Consider the following 25,877-nt stretch of genomic DNA (forward strand, 5'->3'; position numbering starts at 1 on the left):
TGTGCCTCAGGAGCTGTTCCCCTGGGACTGAGCCCCTCCCAGCCTCTGCATCCAAACCCCACAGCTCCCTTTGCCTTCCAGGCCTCCTCCTTCTTGGGAATTCCAGATAAATGCAGTCGATTCCTGGGGCAGAGCTTCAGCCTCAACAAAACCCCTCTGGAGCCCAAAATCCACCCCACAGCAGCAGGTTTGGCCCAGCAGGAGCTCCATGGAATATCCCGGCATGGGGATGCTGGGCATGGCTGGCACAGCTGGCACAGCTCAGCTGCCTCATGCAGCTTTGTTGCAGCAATAAACAGGCAGGACTCAGTTTCCCCATGCAGAAAAGCCAATTTTCAGTGTCACAGCCCATTTTTATACCAAAGTTTCCAAGACTTTGTGTATAACTCTAACTGGTCCATAACTTGCTGTCCAGTTCTCTGGTCAGTAAATGCCATTTTGCACGTTTATCAAACCTCTCTGTTCCTGGATAGTTCCCATGTTTTGTTCACTGGTTCCCATGGGACAGAGCTCTTGCTTTTACAGGCACAAGCAGTTCTCTCAGCAGAACAGTTTGCTGTGCTCACTGCTTTCATTCCTATGATTTTTCACAGGGGAAGTTGCAAGCTGGCTGTTGGCTTAGCCACAGTGGCAGGGCCTAACCCATATTTTAGAAGGCCTTTGATGATATCTCTGCCTGCATGCAAGACATGCTCATGAGCTAGAGATGGCATCATCCTCAGGGCAGGAACCCAAACAGGGCCTTGGCATCTGCACTGCAGGTGGGAACCTGCAATAAACCCAGTATCCACAGGGATCCTTGGCAACGAGGTTCCTAAAGCTCATCCAGAGCAGGAGAGACCCCAAAAGTGAGATTTAGATGCCACTCAAGCACTAAGAAATCCACTGCTCACATATCCCGGGGTTTGGTTCTGAGGTGCCCTTGAAAGGGTTATTTTGATTTAAAGAACATTAACTAATTTCCCCACGGGAAGGGAGCTCAGGCCTTGGCAGGGCTGCTGGAGTGCCCATCCCTGGAGGTGTCACTGGATGTGGCACTCGGGGACTTTTGGAACCAAAGCCTCGGAGGGCTTTTCCAAGCAGAGGCATCCTGTGACCCCTGAGGTCAGAGTCCTCTCCTTGTCTGCAGGTCCAGCTGGCCCAGGGGGTCTCCTCAGTTCTTGTTTCAGCAGATTAATCAAGACATTCTGGAAATCAGGCCTGAGACAATGACAAGCACACTCCCCAGATGAGGCTGAATAAAAGGGCTGAGCCCTAATGAGGATTTCTGGGGATGCCACGTGCCAGCTCCAGGGCTCTTCCCAAAGATGATCTCACCAGGCATGCCCACAGAGCTTTGGGAAGTTCTCCTCAGCCAGGCTGAGACACTTCTGACTGGAAGTGACCTGTGCTTCCAGTCCGAGTGAGTAAATGGAATAAAGGCACTGCAGCAGAGCCCCTGCAGGAGGCAGCCATAAAGCCCAGGCTTCTCTGATCAGCACAGCAGGGCAGCAGAGGGAGGGCTGAGGGGAAAATCCCCATTCCCAGCAAAGCAAGAAGTGCCTGGCAAGAGCTCCTTGACATCCCTGACAGTTCTGATGACATTACAGAACTGCTCTGACTGCCTGGATGCATCCCTCAGCTGACAGCCCACTTCTGAGGCTCTGGAATGGGATAATGGGGCCATAATTCCCTGCAAGTTAGGGGGAAATTCAGGCTGTGAGACAATTGTGTCATATTTGATAAGGCTAATTGACATTTCAGGGCAGGACTTAACTAAGACTGAGGTTAAAGCTTTAGGAAGTGGTAGAAAAAAGAATCAGTGATATTCAATAAGCTCCACAGCAAACTGGGGTGTTTAGACCTGTTATTTTATATGAAATATATAAAAAATAGATACAGAAAACGTGAGATGTTCTTTTGCAAAATGATTTACCTATTTTCTTCTGGTCTCCTGTGTGACAGATGAATCATTTTCTTGCTGTAAGGCTGTGCCCAGAGACAAAGGTGGGATGAGCTCCTGTAAGAGACTTGGAGTGGAAAAAAAATGCATTATATCAATTTCAATATAACTAAATACAGTTCTATATACTAAAATAGATAGAAATAAAAATATGTATTGCTTTATCCCTCCATTCATTCAATGAAATTCTCCCTTTCTAATCTCTCAGCTCTTGCAGGCAAAGTGCCTTTGAATTTGGGACACCTTCCACTATCCCAGGGTGCTCCAAGCCCCATCCAGCCTGGCTTGGACAGCTCCAGGGAGCCAGGGCCTGCTGCCCTCCCAGGGAACAATTCCTTCCCAAACCCCCCCATCCCTGCCCTCTGGATGCCTCAGAAGAGGAGCTGCAGCAAGGACTGCCCCTGTGCTACCGACATTGACCACAAATTGCATGTTAATGCAATAAAAGGTATTCCACATCGGTTATTATAATGCAATAACACTGGATGCCATGTTCCTTTCCAAAATCCCGTTTAATCCTGTTTATCTGAACTTTGTGCAGGAAGCAGGCAGCCAGGGGAAGGCTCCTGGCCGTGCACACTGAGAGTTCCCCACAAGCACCTGACAGCTGTGCAGCTCCACAACAACCTCTGCATTCCCTGGAGGTTCCACAGGTCCCAGCAGGCAGATTTTCACCTGGAAATTCCAGAGGGATGAGCCTTCTGGTTTTAATCCTCAGAAGGAAAAACCCCACGTGCAGCCCTCCTGTTTCAGGGCTGGAGACAAACCCAGGAGGTTTCCTTCACTCAGCTGGGATAACAAGGCAGGGATGAGGAGAGGAATCCCTCCCTTTGCTTGGAACAGATTTTATCACCCTGCTAGAAGTGAAGGCACCTCAAAGAGCATCGTGGTGGATGAAGGAGAACATGGTGTGTGTCAATATTCCTTTAAAATCCTGCACTCAGAAATGGTGAAAATCCAGAGTTCTGAGGAGCCCCGAGGACAGCAACGGCTGAGGAAAGAAAGACCTGGATTTATCTGATGTGAATTTTGGGAGCTGCAGGAGTCAGCTGGCATCACAAAAAATGGATGAAGTGTTGCCCTGGAATGAAGTGTTAATGAAGGGATTTCTATCTCCACACCTCCCCTCCATCTTCCTGGTACCTGGTGGCTTTGTTCCTGCTCTGCTGGGCCTTCCCCAGCTCATCCCCAGCTCCTGGGCTGGCTTTTGATGTGGGGCTGCAGCAGCCTCCTGGAGCTGTCAGGATCTTGAAAGAGAAATAAATTCAGCTGTGTGAAAGGCACTGGAACTCCAGCCACTCGGGGATCTGCCAAGCACTCAAAAGGATGATTTATCTGTGGTGCAAACCGCCCTGCAGGGCTCTCCAGGGGCTTTGTGTCCCCTCCTTCCCTGCTCCCCGGGATGGCTCCTCCTGGCACACCTCTGACACCCACAGATCTCATACAGGGGCTGTGAATGGGAATTCACACCCCACATCACCCCTGGGGCTCTGGGGGTCTCCAGGGCTCAACCAGCTTCCAGTCAGAGCTGGGAGCAGAACCTGGAGCTGGGAACAGAACCAGGAGCAGAACCTGGAGCTGGGAGCAGAACCAGGAGCAGAACCTGGAGCTGGGAACAGAACCAGGAGCAGAACCTGGAGCTGGGAGCAGAACCTGGAGCTGGGAGCAGAACCGGGAGCAGAACCTGGAGCTGGGAGCAGAACCTGGAGCAGGAGCAGTCAGGAGCAGCCCCCACCAGAGCGGTGCTGAGGGAGTGGAGGGGGGGGAGAATAAACACTGCAATAAAACAATGTTGTGTGTAGGCAAATCCCGTTATCAGAAACAGGAGCAGGAGCAGTCAGAAGCAGGAGCAGTCAGAAGCAGCCCCCACCAGAGCAGTGCTGAGGGAATGGAGAGGGGGGAAAATAAACACTGCAATAAAACAATGTTGTGTGTAGGCAAATCCCGTTATTGCTGAGTGTCACTGGGAGTGACACACCTGGGCTCAGCAGTGGGGAGGGACGAGGTGGCACTGTGGTGTCTCTGTAGTGTCACTGTGGTGCCATTTCAGTTCCACTGCAGTGTCACAGCAGTGTTACCATGGTGTCACTGCAGTGAGCCTGACGAAGCAGCAGCACTGGGCTTGTTTATGAGGAGAATAAACAGGGACTGAAAGTGCTCTTGTAACGTTTGGATCGGGTTCTCCTGAATAAAACGGGAAAAGCAAATTGTTATTGAGCTCTGTTCTCTTCCAGGGAAACCAATTAGGCATTTTCATCTACTTAAAGAAATCCAGCTGCCTGGCTGTCCTTGTGCTCCTGTACGTCCCCTAGGAAAAGCAAATTGTTGTTGAGCTCTCTTCTCTTCCAGGGAAACCAATTAGGCCTTTTCATCTACTTAAAGAGGGGAGCTGTGTGATCCACAGAAATCCAGCTGCCTGGCTGTCCTTGTGCTCCTGTACGTCCCCTTTTCCAGGGGAACCCGCACAGGGAGTTTCAGGGGCTTGTTCTAAAGAAAACATTCCCAGATTCCCCTCAAGCTGCCTTCTCCAAGCTCCATCCTCCTCCTCCTCCAGGACATGAGGCCGCCCTGCTGAGGTGCTGCTCCTCAGGGTGTAATTGGGGGTGGGCAGGAGCAGGTTAATGCTCACCTTAATGTGAGGGCTGTAATTAGTGACATCGAGAGCAGGTTAATGCTCACAGTTAATGTGTGTAATTAGTGGCACCAGGAGCGGGTTAATCCACAGCAGCCTCCTGGTGACAGATGAAGTTGGTGGCTCCTGTCATCCATTGTCCCTCTCCACACTGCTGTCCCAAAGCAGTCCCACTCCTCTCAATTCCAGCCTCTGCCTCCTCTGACGTTTCTCTTTCAGCTCCTGCCCTTGTTATTTATTCCCTCTGATATTCTCAAACCAAGCAGTGGATCTTCAAAGAAACCCCTGATCAAAGTGCAGCTCCACCTGGGCCTGGTTCTGGCCAGGTTAAACCCGTGACTTCCCTCTGATGGGAACGTGATCGTGGAATATTTCACTCTCAGGCTCTGAAGGAAATTCTGGTGATTGATAATTTTCCATTTCATTCCCATTCCCTCTCATCTCCATGGACTAAAGTGAAACAATCTTCTTTTTTTAGAGAGCCTGTTTGATGTTGCTGGGAATGTTGGACTCAGCTAATTCAGAAAGATTTAATATTTGATTTCCCCATGGAAAGGGGGCTCAGGCCTTGCCACTGCCCAGGGAGGGTTGGAGTGCCCATCCCTGTGGGTGTCACCTGGAGGTGGCACTCAGAGCTGGGGAAAGGTGGGGATGGGCACAGCTGGGACTCCGTGGGCTGGGAGGGCTGTGCCAGCCCCAGGGATCCCAGGATTCTGTGATTCTGGGACCAGGGTCGGTGTTTGCAGTGCCTTGGGGGAGAACTGGGCGCATCCTGCTCAGTTTGAACCTCTCCAGAAGCAAAGCTCCTTTTCTGGAGCAGTTTGGCTGTGAATGCTCAGGGCAGAAAACACATGAAATAAGTGCAGGTTTGGAGCCTGGGGAGATCACCAGATAGAACAACCACGTGAGCAAAAAGCAGATATCAAGTGTTCTCCATGTGGGGATTGGCACTCCGTGTGCTCCCTGATTACAGCAGAATTCTTGCAGTTTCTGGAGGACAAACCCTCCCCTGGCAGCACTTCAGGGAAGGCACAGAGTGCCCGTGGCAGCCCAGAGCCCTGTGGGCACCTTTCCCTGCTGCCACAGCCCAAACCCCACAGCCCACACCACCTGCTGTGCTCAGAGATGGCATCATGGCAGAGGGGGAGCCCACCTTGCACTGCTGGGCCAGTTCCACCTGCTGCCCTTCACGGTGGAGAGGAAATGGGATCGGTCAGCTGTCTCATCCTGGATGTTTCTGACTGGGAAATGTTATGCATAGAAAGTTGTATTTTTTTTTAAGTTTCAGAGTTAAAAACAAGTCAGACCAGTCAGACCTCTTTAGTTTCACTGCCAAAGAAAAGCTCTTCAATTACCTGTTAATGGCTGGTGATTAACCATTGTCCCCCTGATGCTGGCCGCTTGCCAGGGACGGACACCAGGACAGACCCTCCAGGTACGAAGAGAATAGGAGTGACATCAGAGCCACTATGCAGATGAGAAATGCATTGCGCCCTGAATTTTTACAGTTTTACAGTTTTTACAGTTTTACCCCTAAAATTACGAGCCAACAAGTGACCTAAGTGACGCCTAAGGATGGGAGCATAGTCCAGTACCTGCTTGGATCCTTTTTGCTTCTCACCCTAACCTGAAAAGATGCTGATTAAAGAGACGCCCCGGGATGTTAGACAAAAAAAAGCAGGAATCTGCTACTCTCCAGTGAGGAGGAATCCCCAGCTCTGCCTGCAGACCAGCGGACAAAGCTGCATCACCCTCCTTCTCCGTGCCACGTCTGGGAGCAGCGGCGGCGTGGGCGCGACCCGTCGATTTCTCCCCACCTGAGCTGATTCTTCTTAATAAAGGCATTAAAAAGGAGAAAGATCTCCTGCCCATTTATTTCAGGAAACAGAGGCAAATCCCAGCTGGGTTTCCCTGCAGTGTACCAGAGAACAGCCGCAGCAGCCAGGCAGGACGTGGTGCTGAGGATTCTCCGTGTGGCAGGCACTGCTTGAGAGCAGAGCCCAGGGGAGGAGGGCTCTGGAGAGGAATTCTCCACAGGATGCTCCTTCCTGCCCTTCCCCTCTGGCTGCAGCGTGGATAAGAGCCTATCTGCCAGTGCCACTGGGAGAGGGGCACTGCCATCCCCCATCCCAGGGGCTGATAAGAGAATCCTGTTACATTTCTGACTGCTGGGAGAGGAGCTTCTGCTCAAGGGTCAGCAGTTTTCCAGTCAAAATAGCCTCTGATAACAAGGAGAAAATTGGAATAAGCCAATATATCCCGTGTTGCTGCACAGCCCTTCACTGAGCTGCCCGTATTTCCATCTGCTCAATGTGATGGATTTATTTCCTGAGCTTTGAGGGCATTGAGAATTTGTATTGAGTTTTTATTTGGAGTCATTTATACAGCCCAGTGACAGCCTAATGGAAATCAGTGTAAGCAGAACGGGATCATGGAACCACTCAAGGGCTGGGGCTGGGAGGGACCCCAGAGCCCTGGGCTGGTGACAAGGACCAGCTTTGGTGAACAAACCGCTCTGTGTCCCTGATTTCCTGGTGTGAACCTGCCCTGCTCCCACAAGGGGATGGGACCCTGAGCTGTGTGCCTGTGTCTGAGGGAGCACTCCTGCAAAGGTGTTGTCCTGGTTTGAACAGACAGGAGTCTGCTGAGGAAGACAGGAGCCTCCCTGAAATGGAAAATGGAAACCCCCTCCCTCTGAATTATTATAATTCTGAAATTAAGGGGCTCTGAGGCAAAGATATGGGATCAGGAATAGCAGTTCTACAATAGGAAAATTAAAATATAAATGCAATAGTACAAAAAAAGCCCACTGACAGAGTCAGAACAGGGTCAGGGTGGTGGCACATCCCATCCCAGGGTGGCTCAGCCCTCCTGCAGTGCCAGCTGTGCTTCTGCTGCAGCAGGGATCCTCAGCAAGGGAGGAGTTTTCCTCTGGAGCTCCAGGGGGCTGGAGATGGGCCTGGTGCTCCTGTGGGAATGCAGGGCAGGAGAAAGCTGCTCCTGTGGGAATGCAGGGCAGGAGAAAGCTGCTCCTGTGGGAATGCAGGGCAGGAGAAAGCTGCTCCTCTGGGAATGCAGGGCAGGAGAAAGCTGCTCCTGTGGGAATGCAGGGCAGGAGAAAGCTGCTCCTGTGGGAATGCAGGGCAGGAGAAAGCTGCTCCTGTGGGAATGCAGGGCAGGAGAAAGCCTAGGGTTAGCTCTGAGCATCCACAGCACTCCTCCCACTGCAGCACACACGGCTCCTGTTTGAGCACACATCCCAGGAAAGGCAGAGATCACAAAACTGCTCAGAAACCCGAGCACTGGCTCAGGCAGCAGCTCTGAAACGTGGAATTCTGCTCCACACAGAGCTGGGAGTCACTCCCAGGACACTCCAGGCTGCTAAATGAGAAGCCTGGTGAGTCCATGGAGAGGAGCACTGCTGAATTCCAGCACTGGGATGGAGGGAGGCAGCACGGCTAAATCTGGTTACAGAGAGAAGGGAGAGCAGACCATGATCGAGATGTACTGCAACTTTAATTCCAGGTTTGGAGAAATAAATTTGAGCTAATTTGCTAAACACTATTTAATGGCTTGGGAAATTAGTTTTCCTGAATTAAGACATTATTGAATCCTGGTGTTTATGAGTTTGGGAACCTGGCAGAGCACAGAGCTCAGTGCCTGAGCTTTCTGCTTGCCTTGTACTGTAAATTCCACAGGGCTGTGTGAGAACCAGGCTGGGGCAGCTCCTCCTTGGGCACCAAAACTGCCCAAGGGTGGGCTGGGGACTGTGGGGAGGGACCTGCCACCAGTGAGGGCAGGGCTCAGGCTGGCACCAGCCCAGGGAGGATGCTGGGGGCTCCTCTTTGTATGCAAAACCACGAGGCTGCTCCTGATGGTGCCAGGGTCCCAGCCTGGCTGGGCTGGAAGGGACCCCAGGGGGCTCCAGCAGGGCCAGCCCAGGGCACAGGACACAGCCATATGTCCCTGTGGCTCTGGAATATCCTGGGAGGAGACTCCAGCCCTCTCTGGGCTCTGCTCCAGCTCAGTCCTCGCTCAGGGCAGAAATTCTGCCTCCTGTGCAGGGGAATTGCTGGGAACAGTCCCTGCCCATGGCCCTGGGAGCATTGCTGGGCCCTGCTCTGCCCCTCCCTGCACCCCAGGACACCCAGGGACACCCAGGGACACCCAGGGCTCGGGTCCCTCTCCAGGCTGAGCAGCCCCAGCCCCCTGAGCCCTTCCTGGGCACAGAGATGCTCCAGGCCTCCCAGCATCCTAAAGTGTCACAGCACATGTCACAGCTGAGATGGCCACAACACACCGAGTGTCACCACACCATTTCAGAGCTGCACCCCGTGCACAGTAACACAGACATGGCAGGAGGCTTCAGGCATCTGCCTTTCCTGTTCTGCACCCAGCCTTTTATCCCTGGTGTTCACACACTGCCCTGGGTGCCCTCTGTGCCCTGGGGGTTGCTCAGCACACCTGGGCACTGCCTGGCTCCCTGCTGGCACTGCTGCTCGCCTGTCCTGCAGGTGGGGATTCCAGGCAGACAGGAGCAGGGCTGCCCCCTCTGCCCTGAGCCCCCAGAGATCTCAGGAGATTCCCCAGGGTTTCAGCAGAAACTCCAGGCTCCCCTCACATCGAGGGCAAGGCAGGAAGAGCCAGGGTTTCCCATGGTTTCAATTCGTGCCTTTTGCTGAGTGACAGGGTGAGGGAAGTGCTGAATGCCCTGAGAGCTGGCAGAGGTCAGCAAAAGCAGACTCAGGCCATTCAGAGGGGGCAGAGCAGCCAGGTCAGCTGGGAGGATGGAGCTGGAGGAGCCCAGCCTGCCAAGGACACACTGGCAGAAATTCTGGGAGATTTCTTGTAGGGACGATCTGGGAATCACCCCCAGGCTGCAGGTTTGTTCTCTTTGTGGCATTGCTGGTTGCAAACACCAAGGGCTGCATCTGATCTGCTGCAGGATCTTTGTCCCAAACGAAGTCTGTATTTTAAAATCGGAGTGGCCTCACTTGGAGAATGCACTGAGAGTTTCTCACTGCCTCAGAGGAGCTGGGCAGGCAGAAAGTTGCCATGATCAGTCAGGAGATAAAAAAGGAGATGAAAAATGAGAAAATTGGCTAGCTCTATTCAAGAGGAAATAAATCAGAGGGGATCCTGTAGAGATTGATGGAATTACAAAGAGAAGAGCAAGAGACATCAAACCTGGTGCTTGATATCTCGTGCTGGGTATAAAACACCAATCTCTAACCCAGAACTAATTTTCCTTCTCACTTACTTTGTTTCAGTGATGACACAGCCTTCCATGGAGTAAAGCAGCATCCTGCAGGGAGATATCCCTGGAAAGAAGAGCTGCCAGACCTTCCTGGGAGCCCGCAGGGGATGGAGCTCCTGCCTGCAGCCTCTGCCCTCCTGGGAACTGCCTGGCCTGCTCCCAGGGATGCTGTGGAGCAGGGCGCCGTGGGGCTGCACAAGGTGGAACAAGTAAAAGCTGTTACATGCTGCAGCTCTGGGTTAAGCAGAGCCCACAGACTTCAGTGCCACACTCTAATTCCATGATTAACTCATTGGGTTTGGGAGGAGTAATCCCAGCTAAGAGGCTTTTCTTCACCACAGCTGAGTGATGATCAGAGATCACCACGCTCATGTACAAGTCAGGCCCCTGGAAGTTTGCCAGGAGGAGCTTGGCTGGGCTGCTGTAAACCCAGCAGGTTTAGGAGCTCCATGTTCAGGGGAGTCCCAGGGGCATCACAAGGTGAGAAGGATAACCAAAAGGTTCTGCTTTGAGCAGATTTTACCTGAGAGGTGTCAGCAGCATCTGCCACATCCTCCCTCCCCACCAAGGGGGCAGGAAACTGCAGCTCCTTCCTTGGGCACCCCCAGGGATGGGCACTCCAAACCTTCCTGGGCAGCCCCTGCCAAGGCCTGAGCACCCTGATTAAAAAACAAAACAAAAAAACAAACCCAAAAAAACAAACAAAAAACCAACAAAAACCACAAACAAACAAATAAAAAAAACCCCAAAACAAACTAACAACAAAAAAACCCCAACCAAACACAACCCCCCCCCCCCCCCCCAAAAAAAAAAAAAAAAGGAAAAAACCCCAGAAAAACACAAAAAAAGAACAAACCAAAACAAAAAACCAAGTGATGTGATGCCTTGAGAGGGCTGACCCAGAGCAGAGGCTGGGCAGAGTTCCAGAATAAAGCAGGGATTTATTAAAAGCATCTCCTCCATGAATTGTTTTGTCTCCCTGCTCTGTGCAGAGCTCAGCATCCCCTGATGTGAACCCAGCCCCACACACTAAAGCAGCACAGAATGTGGAAAACAGAAAAGCCAAACCTGAGGCATCACCTCTTTCCATGGGGAAAGCCCTGCTGAGTTCAGGAAGGGGGAACATCCCCCAGGACACCTGGCAGCATCCTGCCTCACTCCTTTACCCAATCCTTGGAAAACGATTCCCTCTCAGCCAGAAGCACGTGAAACCCAGCTCAGTGCCCATGCCCCAGACTCCAGTGCAGGGGTTAGAATGAGCTAGCCATCATTACATTACACTCTGCTGTTTATTCCATTCTGCTTATGATGTCATTTTTCTCCCCATTACAGCCACGGAATAAACGATTCCATAGTGCAGCCCCACTCGGCAGGATGGAATATTTATGTTAATCAGCTGCGAGCCTGCCTGCCGTCCCCAGCCCTGCTCGTTTGTCTCCTGGTGCCACTCCTGATTACCCATCTGGGGACAGATTGCTGCAATCACGGGGCAGGAGCAGCTCCCTGCACGGGGGCTTGGATCAATCTCCTGATCATAGCCAAAATCAATTTCCTGAACAAATTCCTGTAACCTTTCACTTTGGGCATGAATTAACTAATTAATGCTGCTGATTGCAAGGAGAGGCAGGTAGAGCTCTGAGTCAGCATGGAGAAGCAGCATGGAAAGAGTGAATGAAGACACAAATGAGGGGTGGAGGGGCTTTGATGGCTCCTGACTCAGCCCCCCTGAAAATGAGCCCCTGCCCATCCTCAGAGCTCCCCCAGAGCCTGCCCAGAGCTGCAGCTCTGCTCTGCTCACCTGCCCACTTTGCTCGTGGTTCCTCCTGGCCTGCACCCACCTTGAGCAGACTGTCCCAGGGAGCCTCAGCTCGGAGAGGGAAAAACAAGGGAGGGGCTGCAGGGGCTGCAGTGGGGTTGGACACTGAACTGCAATGTGCACATGGAGCAGAGCTGAGCCCAGGGAGAGACCCCGGCAGCGCTCGTGCATTTTGGGGCCATTTGGGTTCATCCTGGGGGCAGCCCTGGCTGGGCTCTGCTGCGGCCCAAGGGGCATCCATGGAGGAGATCCTTTGAGTAAATCCCTGCTTTACTCTGGAGCTCTGCCCAGCCTCTGCTCTGGGTCAGCCCTCTCAAGGCACCACCAGCACACTCTCCACGAGGACAGGAGGGCAAGGAAGGCACACTTCTCATTAGCTGAGACCAATCAATGGTGGCATCAATTAAACAATCTGCTGAGCTGCGGGAGCACAGACCCTGCTGACTCCCCTTTGCTGCTCCAGGATAACCTGGTTTATTGCCAGACTGCTACTGACCCTTCAGACAGGCACTGTCCTTAGCTCCGGAATGGGGAGGGGAATCCAACCTATTTCCCATTTGCTTATTTACAGGAATGGAATGGAATGGAATGGAATGGAATGGAATGGAATAGAATAGAATAGAATAGAATAGAATAGAATAGAATAGAATAGAATAGAATAGAATAGAATAGAATAGAATAGAATAATAATATAAATTTATATGTAATAATAATCATCTAGTCCAGCTGCTAGTGGGACCTCTTAACCTGGTTTATTGCCAGACTGCTACTGACCCTTCAGACAGGCACTGTCCTTAGCTCCGGAATGGGGAGGGGAATCCAACCTATTTCCCATTTGCTTATTTACAGGAATGGAATGGAATGGAATGGAATAGACTAGACTAGACTAGAATAGAATAATAATAGAAATTTATATGTAATAATAAAATAAAATACAAATAATTGAAGATTATAAAATGTAATATAATAAATTCTGTATTTCATTTATAAGCTGTGGCACAGGGTGCCCAGAGAGGCTGTGGCTCCCCCTGGATCCCTGGCAGTGCCCAAGGCCAGGCTGGATGGGCTTGGAGCAGGCTCAGGCTGCCCAGAAGCCCCCTGAGCCCCTCTCTGCTGGCTCCCAGCCCTGGGAATGCAGAGCTCCCGGCCCAGCCAGGCTGGCAGAGCCCTCTGTGCTGCTGGGCACTGAAACAGAGGTTTTTCCTGATGGAAGGCCCTGGAGAGCAGCTGGAGCTCTGGGAGCAGCAGGGGAAGGAGGCCAGGCCCCGCTGCCCTGCGTGGAGAGGGCAGAACACAAATCCCAGACTCCAAAAGGGAAAGCCCAGCCTTGAGCTCCTTTCTGCCTGAAGCTCCTTAGAAGATCAATGGGGACATGGGTCTCCAGGAAAAGGCACTGGGGTTTCCATCGAGCAGGTCAGCAATGCCAGCAGAGCTAAAGCAGCTCCCTGTGATCCTCACTGCACACACTGCAGCCTTCAAGCAGCCACAGGATTAAAGAAGTTACTTCCATAGAGCATCACCTGCTCCCTTCCTGGGCTGGGCTTAGCCACACACTCAATCAGGGAAGAACATTTTCTCCTGCTAAAAAGAAACTTCTACAGTGACACTTCCTTCTGAAAATGGGCAGCTTAGTGAGGAGCCCTGGGAGGAAAGAGGGGAGATTAGAAATGTAAAGCCTGGTGCTCCTGAGAGCTCTGGAGTGGAGGAACACTCCTCACCCTGTCTGCTGCTTCAAAATAAACATATTAGAGAAAAACCCTTGTGCTGCCCAGCCCCAGCCAGCTCCAGGTGGGAACACAAAGGCTTTGTCAGCAGGCACAGATCATCCCAGCTCCTGGCACAGCCCAGCAGCAGCTGGCACCCCCGAGGGGAAGGAATCCTTCCTCCTGCCATGGCAGGACCCACCAGGAGCACGGGCAGGGAGCAGCCTGGGCAGGGGTCTGGAAGGGGGCCCTGTGCAGAGAATCCCTGCCAGAGCCCCGGGAGGGCTGAGGGGCCCCAGGAGGGGCTGGGATTGGGTTTGGGGCTGGGCTGGGGATAACATTCCCTCCCTGAGCTCTGTCCTGGCTCTGCATCACCTCCCCTGCCATTCCCAGGCTGTTTGGTTTGCCTTTGCCCAGGATCCCCCCTTGGGCAGAACTCTTCTCCAGGCAGAGGACAGGTGTGGAATGCTTAAAGACACAGCCTAGCTGGGAGGAAAGGGCTGCCTTTCTCTCTCCAAGCAGCCCCACGTCCTTCTGATGTTGGAGCTCAGCTCTGCAGTCAGCACTCCCAATAAACAGAATAATTTACAGAGAAACCATGCAGCTCGTGGAAGCAGCGAGCAGGACACTCCAGCTCTTCATTTCTGCACTGGAATTTGTAGTTTCCTTTGGCTTTTTTAAATTAAAAGTCAAAATGGAATTTTTTTTCAGAAACTGCCCAAAGCAAAGACGTTAATTTTTAAGCAGTTCACTGTTCTGCTTTCCCCAGAGCATCCCAGGGCAATGGAGTTTTTGGTGTAGCAATTTCAGAACTGACATGGAGCAAACTCTCTCTGTTCACTGCTGAGACCTCAGCAACAGAAAGCAGTGGCAGCGATTTGAAAGATTTACTCATTTTTAATTAGTGAGAAGCCAAAGTCCATCAGTGCCTCACCTGGGCTCCTCTCCTGTCAGTGCCAGAGAAGAGAGAACATCAATTCTGCTGTGCTGAGACCTCTCCTGCCTCTTCAACCACAGCCACTCATCCCTGACCGAGCCCACAGCCACCCAGGGACTGCAGTGCCCCTTTACGTCCAGAAATCCTCTTCATGTCCAGAAACCCCCTTTATGCCCAGCAATCCCCTTTATTCCCAGAAACTGCCTTTATTTCCAGAAACCCCTTTATTCCCAGAAACCCCTTTACGTCCAGAAATCCTCTTCATGTCCAGACACCCCCTTTAGCCCAGCAATCCCCTTTATTCCCAGAAACCCCTTTATTCCCAGAAACCCCTTTACGTCCAGAAATCCTCTTTATGTTCAGAAATCTCCTTTCTTCCCAGAAATCCCCTTTGCTCCCAGAAACCCCCTTTACTTCCAGAAATCCCCTTTACTTCCAGAAATTCTCTTTATGTCCAGAAACCCCCTTTATGTCCAGCAATCCCCTTTATTCCCAGAAACTCCTTTATGCCCAGAAACCCCTGTATGTCCAGAAATTCTCTTTATTCCCAGAACCCCTCTATTCCCAGAGCCCCTGTATGCCCAGAGCAGCAGCCCCAGTGGCAGCACCCAGACCTGCCCAGGCTGCAGCAGGGGAAGGGTCCCCAGGCACCAGGGAGCTCTCAGGTGTCACTGCCCAAGGGGTGTCCTGGGAGGGCCTGGGATAAATCAATCCCTGCTTTATTCTGGAGCTGCCCAGCCCTGCCCCAGGGAGCTCTCGGGTGTCACTGCCCAAGGGGTGTCCTGGGAGGGCCTGGGATAAATCAATCCCTGCTTTATTCTGGAGCTGCCCAGCCCTGCCCCAGGGAGCTCTCGGGTGTCACTGCCCAAGGTGTGTCCTGGGAGGGAATTATTTCATTTTAACCAATCCCTGCTTTATTCTGGAACTGCCCAGCCCTGCCCCAGGGAGCTCTCAGGTGTCACTGCCCAAGGTGTGTCCTGGGAGGGCCTGGGATAAATCAATCCCTGCTTTATTCTGCAACTCTGCCCAGCAGGAGGAGGATTTTCCCTGCCTTGGTAACATCTCAGCTACACTGAGATATTTTGGAAATCTAGGAGCAGTGTTTGTTTCACAATAAAGCCATAAAAACACACGGCTGCAATTTGTAAGGAGATCTGTGCAGAAGATCCAGACACATCAACCTCCAGCTGACTGTGTCTGAATTATTAAATCAATATTTTATTCTTTTAGGAGGAAAAACATCACATCTGAGGGGAAAATTATTTTTAATACAAACAAAACACGGTCCTTGAAAGTCTCAGCTTACCATGCCTACACTCACAGCCCACTCAGATGGAGAAGGTCTTTATTAAAAATGCTCTTTAAAGTTAAATGAATTCTTGTTTTGCAGGCAGTGCCTGTTCCAAGCAGAAGCACAGCTTTGCTGTGATTCTGGGGAAAGGCTTTTCTCTTCAAAGGAGAAGCAGGAGAAATAGATATAAAAAAATATATTTTGTTTCATGGGGTAAAGCCTGGTCTAAGAACTGACTGGTTTGGGTTGGAGGGACCCCAAATCCCACCACTGCCATGGCAGGGACACCTTCCCCTGTCCCAGGTGCTCCAGCCCCAGTGTCCAGCCTGGCCTTGGGCACTGCCCGGGATCCAGGGGCAGCCCCAGCTGCTCTGGGAATTTTGGTGGTTAATCCCCGCCTGGCTCAAACCCAGCGATGGCCACGTTGATTCCAACAGGCAAACGTGCAAAAGTTCATTGGGAAAGCTTTCAGTGAGTCCTTGCAGCTCAGAAATGTCCCAGCAGAGCTGGAGACCCCACGTCCTTGAAAAGCTGCCTGGAAAGTGCAGCTCGAGCAAGCAGGAGAATTTACAAAGACAGGGTTTTTTTCTCTCTAAATAAATAACAAGCTGAGCAAGAAGAGGAGTGTTCAGAGAATGCTCAGTGAATTGGTAAAGATTTCTCTGCCTTTTTATAAATCAAACCCTTCATTTTATCAGCAGCTAACTCCAAAATGATCAGCTGCAGAAGGCACTGGGGGAAGGAAATGATCTTTAAGGTCCCTTCCAAGCCAGACCCTTCAATGATTTACCTTGAAAATTATCCTCAGAGTTAAATATTGGCAAATTATTCACTTATATTAAAGAAGGAGAAGGGAAGGGGATGGGGTTGAGGTTTGCAGTGAAGATGAGAGCACGGGATCAGCTCTCTGTTCATTATTTTAAAAAAAGAACAAAAAATAAATCCTTGCTTCTCTCCCAAAGCCAAGCCCTGCTGAGCACCTGGATAAGGAAATACAGCTGATTAAAAAGCAGGAGAGGAGGGACAAAAGTTCAAGTTTAGAGCAATTTTGCCAAATGTGAAGCATCCAGTCAGGGCTGAACCCAGTTCCCTGACTGAGAGGAACTTCTCACCACTCCTAAAAGCTCCAAGGCAGCTCCAGGTCTCTCTCTGGGAAGGGAAACTGGGAATGCTGGAAATGCAGGAATGATGTTTTTCCTCGGAAAGGGAAAACTCCATCCCCTTTCCAAGGAAAAACATCATTCCTGCATTCCCAGTTTCTCCCATTTCCCTTCCCAGTGTGGAGACTTTAAACACAACAGCCTCGGGTGGAAGGAGCCCATGGAGAAGTGCCTGGATCCAGGAGAGCTCTGAGGAAAGAGAACTCGGCGAGGCAGCAGTGCCCAGCACTGCTGGGAAACACAAAGGGTGGGCACTCCAGTGGCACCTGAGCATAAATCAGCTGGAATTGCTCACAGCAGCAAGCCCAGAGCATCTCGCTGTGAATCCAGAGGAGTAAATTCAGGGTCTCCTGGGAGCCCTGCCATCATTTGTTCTCATTTCTCTGACTTCTCTTCATTTCTGCTCGGGATTAGCTCTCCCAGCAATGATCACAGCAACAGGGAAACCTGCTCCCAGGGGAGTGGCATGAAAGCAATATTTACCAAAGTAAACCCGAGCAAAGAAATCAAAATATGAAGAACGAAGTTAAAAAACCCCACAAAGTCACAAAGTACTTCAAAAAGAGAACCAAAATGGCTTTAACTCTTGCTCAGCCACTAAAACATCTGTAACCTTGTTGGGAGGCTGATAAGCAGAGAAAAAAACAATCCCAAACTCACTGAAACCTCCCAAAATCATCCTTTGCACGTGTTCACATTGCCCACATTGTGCAGAGTTTGTTCCCTCAGGATTTTGCATTTTACCTAAATAAAGAAAAGCCACACAACATTATCACCTTTGATTTTTCCTCCTATTTATCTTGGGCTCAGACCAATACAAGGCAGCCAAGGATGTCAGCACACAAACTGCTCCTCACATTATCCAAGCAAAGCCATTATTAGCATTTCATTGGCACATGAAGCCAAAATGAGCAAGCTCGAGCCCTTGGCAGCCTGCTTCACCTTGATTTAGCTCTTAATGACAATTTCCCAGTGTTCAGTGCCTTGTCCTGGGGGAGGCAGACCCTGAGCTCCTTCTGGAGACACCCTGGGCTCACTCTCCTCCCCAGGGACCCAACCAGCCCCAGATGAAGCTCTCTCCATGCCCTGGCCCGGCTGGCTGGGGAGCTGCCAGGGCTGTCTCCCAGTGCTCTTGGTGGACTGAAAACCATTAAAAAGCACTCAAAAACTTTAAAAACCACTAAAAATCTTAAAAAACCACTAAAAACAATTAAATCCATTCCACTCCTTGCCATGTTTTTCCACCTTGAAAATGGAACAAAATGCAGATATCCAGAGGCCCCAGGGCACTCCCCTGAGCAGGAGCACACCCAGGAGACCCCTCAGGGATGTGAACCCACGAGCAGCTGGAATGCAGCAGGGGACAGGGAAAGCAGCACCTGTGGCAGGTGGCGCAGCCCTTTCCCTGGTCCCTGCCCACCCCACAGCCAGGAATCCCTTCCCAGTGTCCCACCAACCCTGCCCTCTGGCACTGGGAAGCCGTTCCCCCTTGTCCTGGCACTCTGAAATATTCTAAGTTCATTTTTCCAAGGCAGCAGTTCCTTTATCCCCTTGATTATAAAAATATCCAGCACACACCTAAATAAAAATTACTGTGAGTTAGAGAAAATATCCCCCTCACTCCAAGCAAACAGAAGTCTACGGATTTAAGGAGCAATAACTTAAAATGTAGGTCTCCTGAGGGAAAAAAAATCACAATCAGAGCATCTTTGGAGCAGCACAGAGATGTCCTGATGTTCCTCCAGCCACATCCTCCCTGTGCAGCCACAGTGACTCTTTTGTTCCCAATATTCTCAGATTTCTGATGGATCTCACTGAACTTGCTCACAAATCTTGACTGGCAGGAGCCCCCTCTGGTTTTCCATCTCTCCAGGAAAAATCACCAGCCCTGTGTTATTTCCTCCATTATTTCCTGGAATCCCAGAGTGTCCTGGGCTGGAAGGGAGCCACAAGGATCCAGTCCAACCCCTGGCCCTGCACAGACACCCCAACAACCCCCACCCCGTCCCTGACAGCATTTTCCACTTGAGCTCTGGCAAAAAAACCTCTTCAGAAAGTTTCACCCCTGAAATCAGGCTGGAAATGCTTCTTAATTACAAAAGTTAAATATTTATTTATACAAATATGATGAGAAAAATCTCATGCAGACTCTTCACACACAGGAACAGAACCCAAATCCGACTGGGATGGCTTCACCACAGAACTGGGGTTGGAAGGCTGAGGGGAACCCTGCCCACGGCAAGTTCTGGGTCGGAGAGTTCTCCTATGGAACATGTGCCAGGACTTCCACACTCTTCACCAAGATTAACAATTAATAGCTGATTACTACTACTCAGAGGACTGGACAGAGACGGATGAGCGGCGGGAGCGGGTCCTGCAGACCACCAGACCCCACACGCTTGGTGGAAATGCAGAGTTGCCAAAAGATTGCTTGAGATAATTCCCCTAAATGATGGAAATGCCTTGAGATTGCTCTGGATGGCATCTGCTTCTGCTTAATTATAAATCTGCATCGGAGTCATAACTTGTGTATATTACAAGTAATTTGCATAATTAAAACAATTAAGGGATCGACATATCATGGCAATCAGAAATGCATCAAACTCTGGATGTTGTACAAAAGAGAGCTTCAATATGAAACATTAATTCTTTGAGAACGAACCATCCTTCCCATTCCTGCAGAACAGCCTTCCCCAAAGCAGCGGGCACTGCCCAAACTCCCCTCAGAGGCAGCTTTCCCTGGGGCCTCCCACTCCTGCTGCTGCGGGACCCCAGCGTTTCCTCCTTCCTTGGAATCCCTTCCGCAGCCCAGCCCGGGCTCGCGTCTTTATTGCCAGCCTCAGTCGCTCTTATCTCATTTTCCGTAGCCTTATCCTGTTCTCCTTGTCCCTCTTTTTGAGGATGAGGATGAACTGGTTGAAGAAATGCTCCTGGTCCTTCTTCTTCGGCACGAGGCGGAAGCGCTGGTCCCGGCCGTGCTTCTCGGCAAACTCCTTGAAGGTTGTCCTGTGGGAAAGGGACCTGGGGAGGCTGGGCTGTGCCTGCCACCCCAAAAAGGGGAACTGGGGAGGCTGGGCTGTGCCTGCCACCCCGAAAAGGGCACCTGGGGAGGCTGGGCTGTGCCTGCCACCCCAAAAAGGGCACCTGGGGAGGCTGGGCTGTGCCTGCCACCCCGAAAAGGGGGCCTGGGGAGGCTGGGCTGTGCCTGCCACCCCAAAAAGGGCACCTGGGGAGGCTGGGCTGTGCCTGCCACCCCAAAAAGGGGACCTGGGGAGGCTGGGCTGTGCCTGCCACCCCGAAAAGGGGGCCTGGGGAGGCTGGGCTGTGCCTGCCACCCCAAAAAGGGCACCTGGGGAGGCTGGGCTGTGCCTGCCACCCCGGGCTGCTGCCCCTGCAGCCACAGCAAGGCAGGGTGTGACAGGAGAGGGATGGAGGGTCTGGGATGCAGGGGTGAGCCCACGCCAGGGCTCTGGGCACCCGGGGCAGCGGGCAAGGATTGAATGGGATTTCAGATGGGCTGCTGGCTGGCAGGAGGCTGCTGAGCCATTAATGCCACGCTCACAAGGAGGTTTTGTTTCAGCTCCTGCATGTTCTGTATTTCCAAGGCGAGCTCTCTCCTAGCAGGGTTTGCTACCTTCATTGCCTTTCAGGCTGCACGCCCGGCTCCTTTCCCCAAGGTGACTCTTTGCTTTTTATTGGAAATATTTGGGATTTATTCCTCTCATTGTGTGCCTAAATCAAGGCAGGGAAAGGAGCTTCCTCAGTGCTTTGTTGTCACAGTCAGCCCCCAAAGCCCTCCAGGGGTGAAATGCTCCTGGCCTCTGGGCCAGCACAGCTTTTCCCCTGGGCACTGGGAATATCAGTGCTGGAAGCAGACTTTGGGTGGGGCTTCAGCCCAGAATATCCCTAATTTTGTTGTAAAATGTTCCTTGTAATTACAATTACTACAGGCCCCACGTGCTGTTTGGATCCGTGTGCCCACGCAGGTCGTGCTGAATAATTATCTGCATGTTTTATCAGAGAAAACAGTCATTTCTTTGTTCCAGCAATTTCACAATATTTATAACACAACCCTCTTTATTTCCATGTAATTTACAAATGAGAAAGCACTGCCCTAAGCACTGCCACTGCCACTGTGTGAGTCTGGATCCATCGCCAGAAAAACAAAGTAAAACAGAAATTGTCCCTTGCACACTGTATTTTAATTTAATCACAGAATTGTAGAGTCACAGGAGGGTTTGGGTTGGGAGAGACCTCACAGATTCATCCTGTTCCAATCCCCTGCCATGGGCAGGGACACATTCCATGAATTTAATGGCGTGGCATTAACAGGAACTTTGAGAAATTATATTTCTCTTCCACCAAACACCAAGACTAAATGCAATTTCTGAGTAATTACACCTGCATGTGTAATATGGATGAGACTGAACATTGTGGTACTGATTTTCCATAAGTAATGTGTGTTCTGTAATCACTGCATATACAGGAATATAAAATAAATGTGCTGTGCAAAGTGTGGCACATTCTGAGGGGGAGAGGGGAAGGGACAGACAGAGGGAGAGGCAGATGGAATATTTCCTCTCCCAGGAATATAACCAAATACTGGAAAATATCAGGGAAGAAATGCCACCCCAGCATTGGAACAGGCATCTTCCTCTTGCTAGGAAGAATTTTGGGCTGAAAAGCTCAGCCTAAATGACAAAGCCAAGCTTCCCAACCCTTCCTAAGGCAACACCCACCTTGGAGACAGCTTGGATTCTTCCAGAAGCTTCTTGAATTCTTCCTTGGCCAACAGCAGCTTGTTCTTCTTCTCCTTGTACTCCTCCCTGACCCGGGTCTTGACAAACTGCTCGAAAATCTGGCCAGGGAAGGGACCCAGGACAAGGAGTTATGGACAGAGCCCTCGGGGGTTTTGGCAAGCCCAGGGCCTGCAGTCCTCATCTGCCTCCCCAGGAGTTTTATTCCATCACCTCCAAGGACTGGCCCTCTGCCCTGGCTGCAACTGGGCATTAATTAAAGGGCAGCAGTGTTGATATGGATCCCAGGAGCCCAGACTGGTTTGGGTAGGAAGGACCTTAAAGCCCAGCCAGGGCCAGCCCTGCCATGGCCAGGCTGCTCCAAGGCTGATAAAATGATTCCATGGCTCCAAGGAATGTCTCTTGATTGACTCATCATGTCCAGAAGCTGTCCTTGCCCATTCCCTGAAATAAATCCCAAACTCCCTGCTCAGGCTCTTTAGCAGCTCTTTCCATCCTGGCAGCTCCTCATACATTTTCATTCCTGTGTTTCCTCACTGGTTTTGTTTCACTTTTTTTTCCTTAGGAAAGGAGATATTGGAAAGGGAGCAAATGAAGATGTATGTGCCCAGTCCTGTGGTAAATACCTACAGGAAGCTCTCTGGAGAACCACGGGACAATATGGAATAAGTTCATTTTTCATCCTGTTTATTTAAAAAATGGATAATTCCATATTCAAAATTATTCCTTTTACAGGATGACAAAAGACTTTTAGGGGAGAGAAATAACCACAGAACAGCAGCATTCACCTTCTCTGCAAATCCCTGCATCTCTCCTGAATTCTGTAGCCTCATCTGCAGACTTTGGGACCCCCAGTGATAATTAATGCCCAAATTACCAAGGCAGCAGAACCCTCCATCCCTTTGGAGCTCCCCAGAAAAAACAGCCCTTGCAGAGAGCCCCTGGCCAGCCCCCAGTGCTCTGCCCAGTGGGGTCAGCACCAAACCCTGCCAGGCCCCTGGGAAAGGTCCTGAACAATGGGAATCCAGCAGTGTCTCTGCACTATCCCAATAATCCAGGGTAGAACTGTTCCCTTGGGCCATTTCCCTCCCACAGCCAGGTCCCTACTCCCAGGTTTCCTATCCCCAGGTCCCTATTCTCAGGATTCCCAGGCTCCGGAGCTGTTCCTGCACCCCCAGGGTCCCTGTGATCAAACCTTGGAGCACCTTCTTGTCCAAGGAGAGAGCCCTGGGAACCACAGAATGTCCTGAGTGGGAAGGGACTCACAACTCCCAGACCCCAAAACCCCACAGAGTCCAACTCCCAGACCCCCAAACCCCACAGAGTCCAGACCCCCAAACCCCACAGTCCAGCTCCCAGACCCCCAAACCCCACAGTCCAGCTCCCAGACCCCAGACCCCACAAGAGTCCAGCTCCCAGACCCCCAGAGCCCACAGTCCAGCTCCCAGACCCCCAAACCCCACAGTCCAGCTCCCAGCTCCCAGACCCCACCCTGTGAGCACCCCCGATGGGCAGAGCCCACCTGTGTCTCCCCACGGAAATCCCCGCTGATTTTGCGGGCTTGTGTCGCCCTCCCGGGACAGGGCTCGGAGCCAGGCCGCGCTGCAGGCGGGCGGGCACGGCGCACTCACCGGCCTCCTCTCCTCGGGGCTGAGCAGCAGGTAGCGCGGGTCGAACACGATCTTGTGCAGCTCCTTCTCCCAGGTGGAGAACGCCGACACCTGGGGCACGGACAGAGGAGGCTGGGCAGGGGCCGGGGGTGTCCCGGCCTGGGCAGCCCTGGGCAGCGTTCTTGGCGTGCCTGAAGCGGCCTTTGGTCTCGGGCAGCGCTCTGGGGCCCTCGGGGCCAGGATGGTTTGCTGCTCAGCGGGGCTCGGGAGCTGCTCCCTGCCCACATGCTGCAGGAGCCTGCAGCAGGCAGGAAATGCATCTTGTGCTGCTGCTTGAGCTGCACAGGCACCAACGCCCCAAAGGGACAATTCCAGCTCCAACTCCAGAGCTGTGAGCAGCTGAGGCACACGGGGAAGCTGGCAGTGAGCACCCTAAAGCAGCACGCTGCCAGTGACTGCGATGGGATGTGCCATCCTGCAGGGCTGCTCCCAGCCTCGTGGAGCCATGGAATCACGGGGCACTTTGGGCTGGAAGGGACCTCAGAGACCACCCAGATCCATCCCCTGCCTGGGCAGGGACAGTTCCACCAGTTCAAAGCTTCTACAACATCCCTGCTAATGCACTGGCGACAGAAAAATCTGAAGGAAATGAAATATTCTAATCACTCCAACTAATTACAAAAGAGTGAATTCACTAAAAAAAAAAAAAAATAGGATGTGAAGTATAATTAAACAGTAATTAACACTCCAGCAGGAAAGCTCTGATGAAGCAAAGTGGCTTTAAGTGGACTCCTTTTCCTCTCAGAGCAGCTTGAGATTGGAAAACCCAAAGCTCAGGCTGCCTTTGGGGATGTAAGATCATTGGAATACCCAGAGCCCAGGCTGCCTTTGGGATCTGAGGCCATTGGAAAATCCAAAGCTCAGGGTGCCTTTGGGGATTTGAGACCATCGGGATACCCAGAGCCCAGGCTGCTTTTGGGATTTGGGGCCATTGGAAAATCCTAAATTCAGGCTGCTTTGGGATCTGAGGCCAGGTGCCCCCAGCACCCCCTTCCCACAGCCCGAGCTGCCCTCCCTGTGGCCCCTTGTCCTGGTGTCTCCTCTTTTCCTGGTGTCTTTCACACTCTCCTGGACATCAGCTTTGTTCCCAGCACAAATCCCCCTCTGAGCTAAGGCTAATTAAGCTCAGATTAGTTCGTCACATAATCATTCCAGCTGATGATTTTGTGCTTAGCAATTATTACACTGCACATTTGGCAAACATCACCTAAAATAACCTGGTGTTTCTGATTTCATTCCAGGTACACTGCACACACAAATCCCCCTCTCTCCCCAGGATGAAGAAGGGAGAACCTTGAGGAAAAACACCCCCTGGAATCCTTTCAGAAGCCCTGAGAGCACCCAGCAGGGAGAAGACCTTCCTGGAAATGCTGGCATAGAACATGGATATTTTGATGCTGGGTGGGAGAGGGAGCCAGGAGGAACCTTAAATTTTCCTCTTCCTCTTAGAATTTTGTGGAAACTTTGAAACTTCCAGAAGAATATGCAGATTACATTTTGACAGAGGAAAACTCACCCCAGACTTCAGAATAAAGAGTGCCTGTGTCTTGGAGCTCCCCCAAACCCCCTCTATTTTTAAAATGCTACAATAAATATTCTTCTCTTGACATAATTTCTGTGGGAAGCTGCAGAACTCACTGGCAAACTCCATCTGCTTCGAGCTCTTTGTGATTCCATCCAGCAACTCCTTCAGGAGGACAGGGCAAGGGATGGTCATTAAATAATTCAGATTTAAGTGGCATTAATGGTCTCCCTGTGCTTCAGCCACGCCAGGCAGCTGCTGCTGAGCTGGACAGTTGGAAAATGTTCAGGGTAAAAGCAAAGTAACCTCTTCTCTCCCCATTTTTAAACATCAGTGAATCCAAACAGTCAACTTCCCAAATTTCTTTATTTTAGGAGCAAATCTTCCATAGAAACACCTGAGAATCCTGTTCTAGAACAGCCCTAATCCTTCCAAATTCTGACTTGTTGCCCCCCGAGTTCCAATCTGCCAGCAAAGCCTCCACCCAGGGCTCCTTCATGGCCCCCCTGCATTTCTGCAGCATAAATAACAAGCTGTATTAATAAAGCAGCTCTGGCGTGGGGATAATTCATTGCTGAGCTGCTGAAGCTCTAATTATCCCCCTTTAAAGCCTGCTGATTGCTAGGATAAATTTTATAGGCTTTAGTGCCTGACAAGAGCCACCTTGGGCTGTATTTCCTACAGGAGTGACATTCCCTTTATGGGGTGCACGTGGCAGAGTGGGGGAGGCAGGGAACCTGCACCCACTGCTCATTTGACACCTCCCTGTCCCCCTGAGCCCAAACCCAGAGCATTCCCTGCTCCTGCAGCTCAGCACAGCTGGAACCATCTCCAGAACATCCTTCCCCAAGGACCTGGATAAGCATTAGGGGCTTTATGCTGCCAGGAGGTGGGGTCAGATGGGATTTGGGGCAGGAATTGTTCCCTGGCAGGGTGGGCAGCCCTGGCACAGGGTGCCCAGAGCAGCTGGGGCTGCCCCTGGATCCCTGGCAGTGCCCCAGGCCAGGCTGGACACTGGGGCTGGAGCACCTGGGACAGGGGAAGGTGTCCCTGCTATGTCCACCCAGGGACAGGGGTGCCACTGGGGGGGATTTGAGGTCCTTTCCAACCCAAACCATTTATGATCCCACGATTTTGGATGGCCAGTGGGTGAAACTGGCTGCCCAGTGCTGGAATCCCTGCAGTTTGTG

General features: G+C 51.5%; 1 protein-coding gene across 1 annotated transcript in view; it reads right to left on the reverse strand.

Moving 5' to 3' along the window:
- Positions 1-18,824: 18,824 nt before the first annotated feature.
- Positions 18,825-25,877, reverse strand: part of TCERG1L (transcription elongation regulator 1 like) — a 44,537-nt gene continuing 37,484 nt past the window's right edge. Inside the window, exons 12-14 of the mRNA XM_039731382.1 lie at positions 23,127-23,216; positions 21,478-21,596; positions 18,825-19,744 (exon numbers count right to left, since the gene is read on the reverse strand). Of these exons, the coding sequence (XP_039587316.1) occupies positions 19,588-19,744; positions 21,478-21,596; positions 23,127-23,216 (366 nt within the window). The 3' untranslated portion in view covers positions 18,825-19,587. The remainder of the gene's footprint in view (positions 19,745-21,477; positions 21,597-23,126; positions 23,217-25,877) is intronic.

Source organism: Passer montanus, unplaced genomic scaffold (genome assembly GCF_014805655.1).
Source record: "Passer montanus isolate IOZ18808 unplaced genomic scaffold, ASM1480565v1 scaffold77, whole genome shotgun sequence".
NCBI lineage: Eukaryota > Metazoa > Chordata > Aves > Passeriformes > Passeridae > Passer > Passer montanus.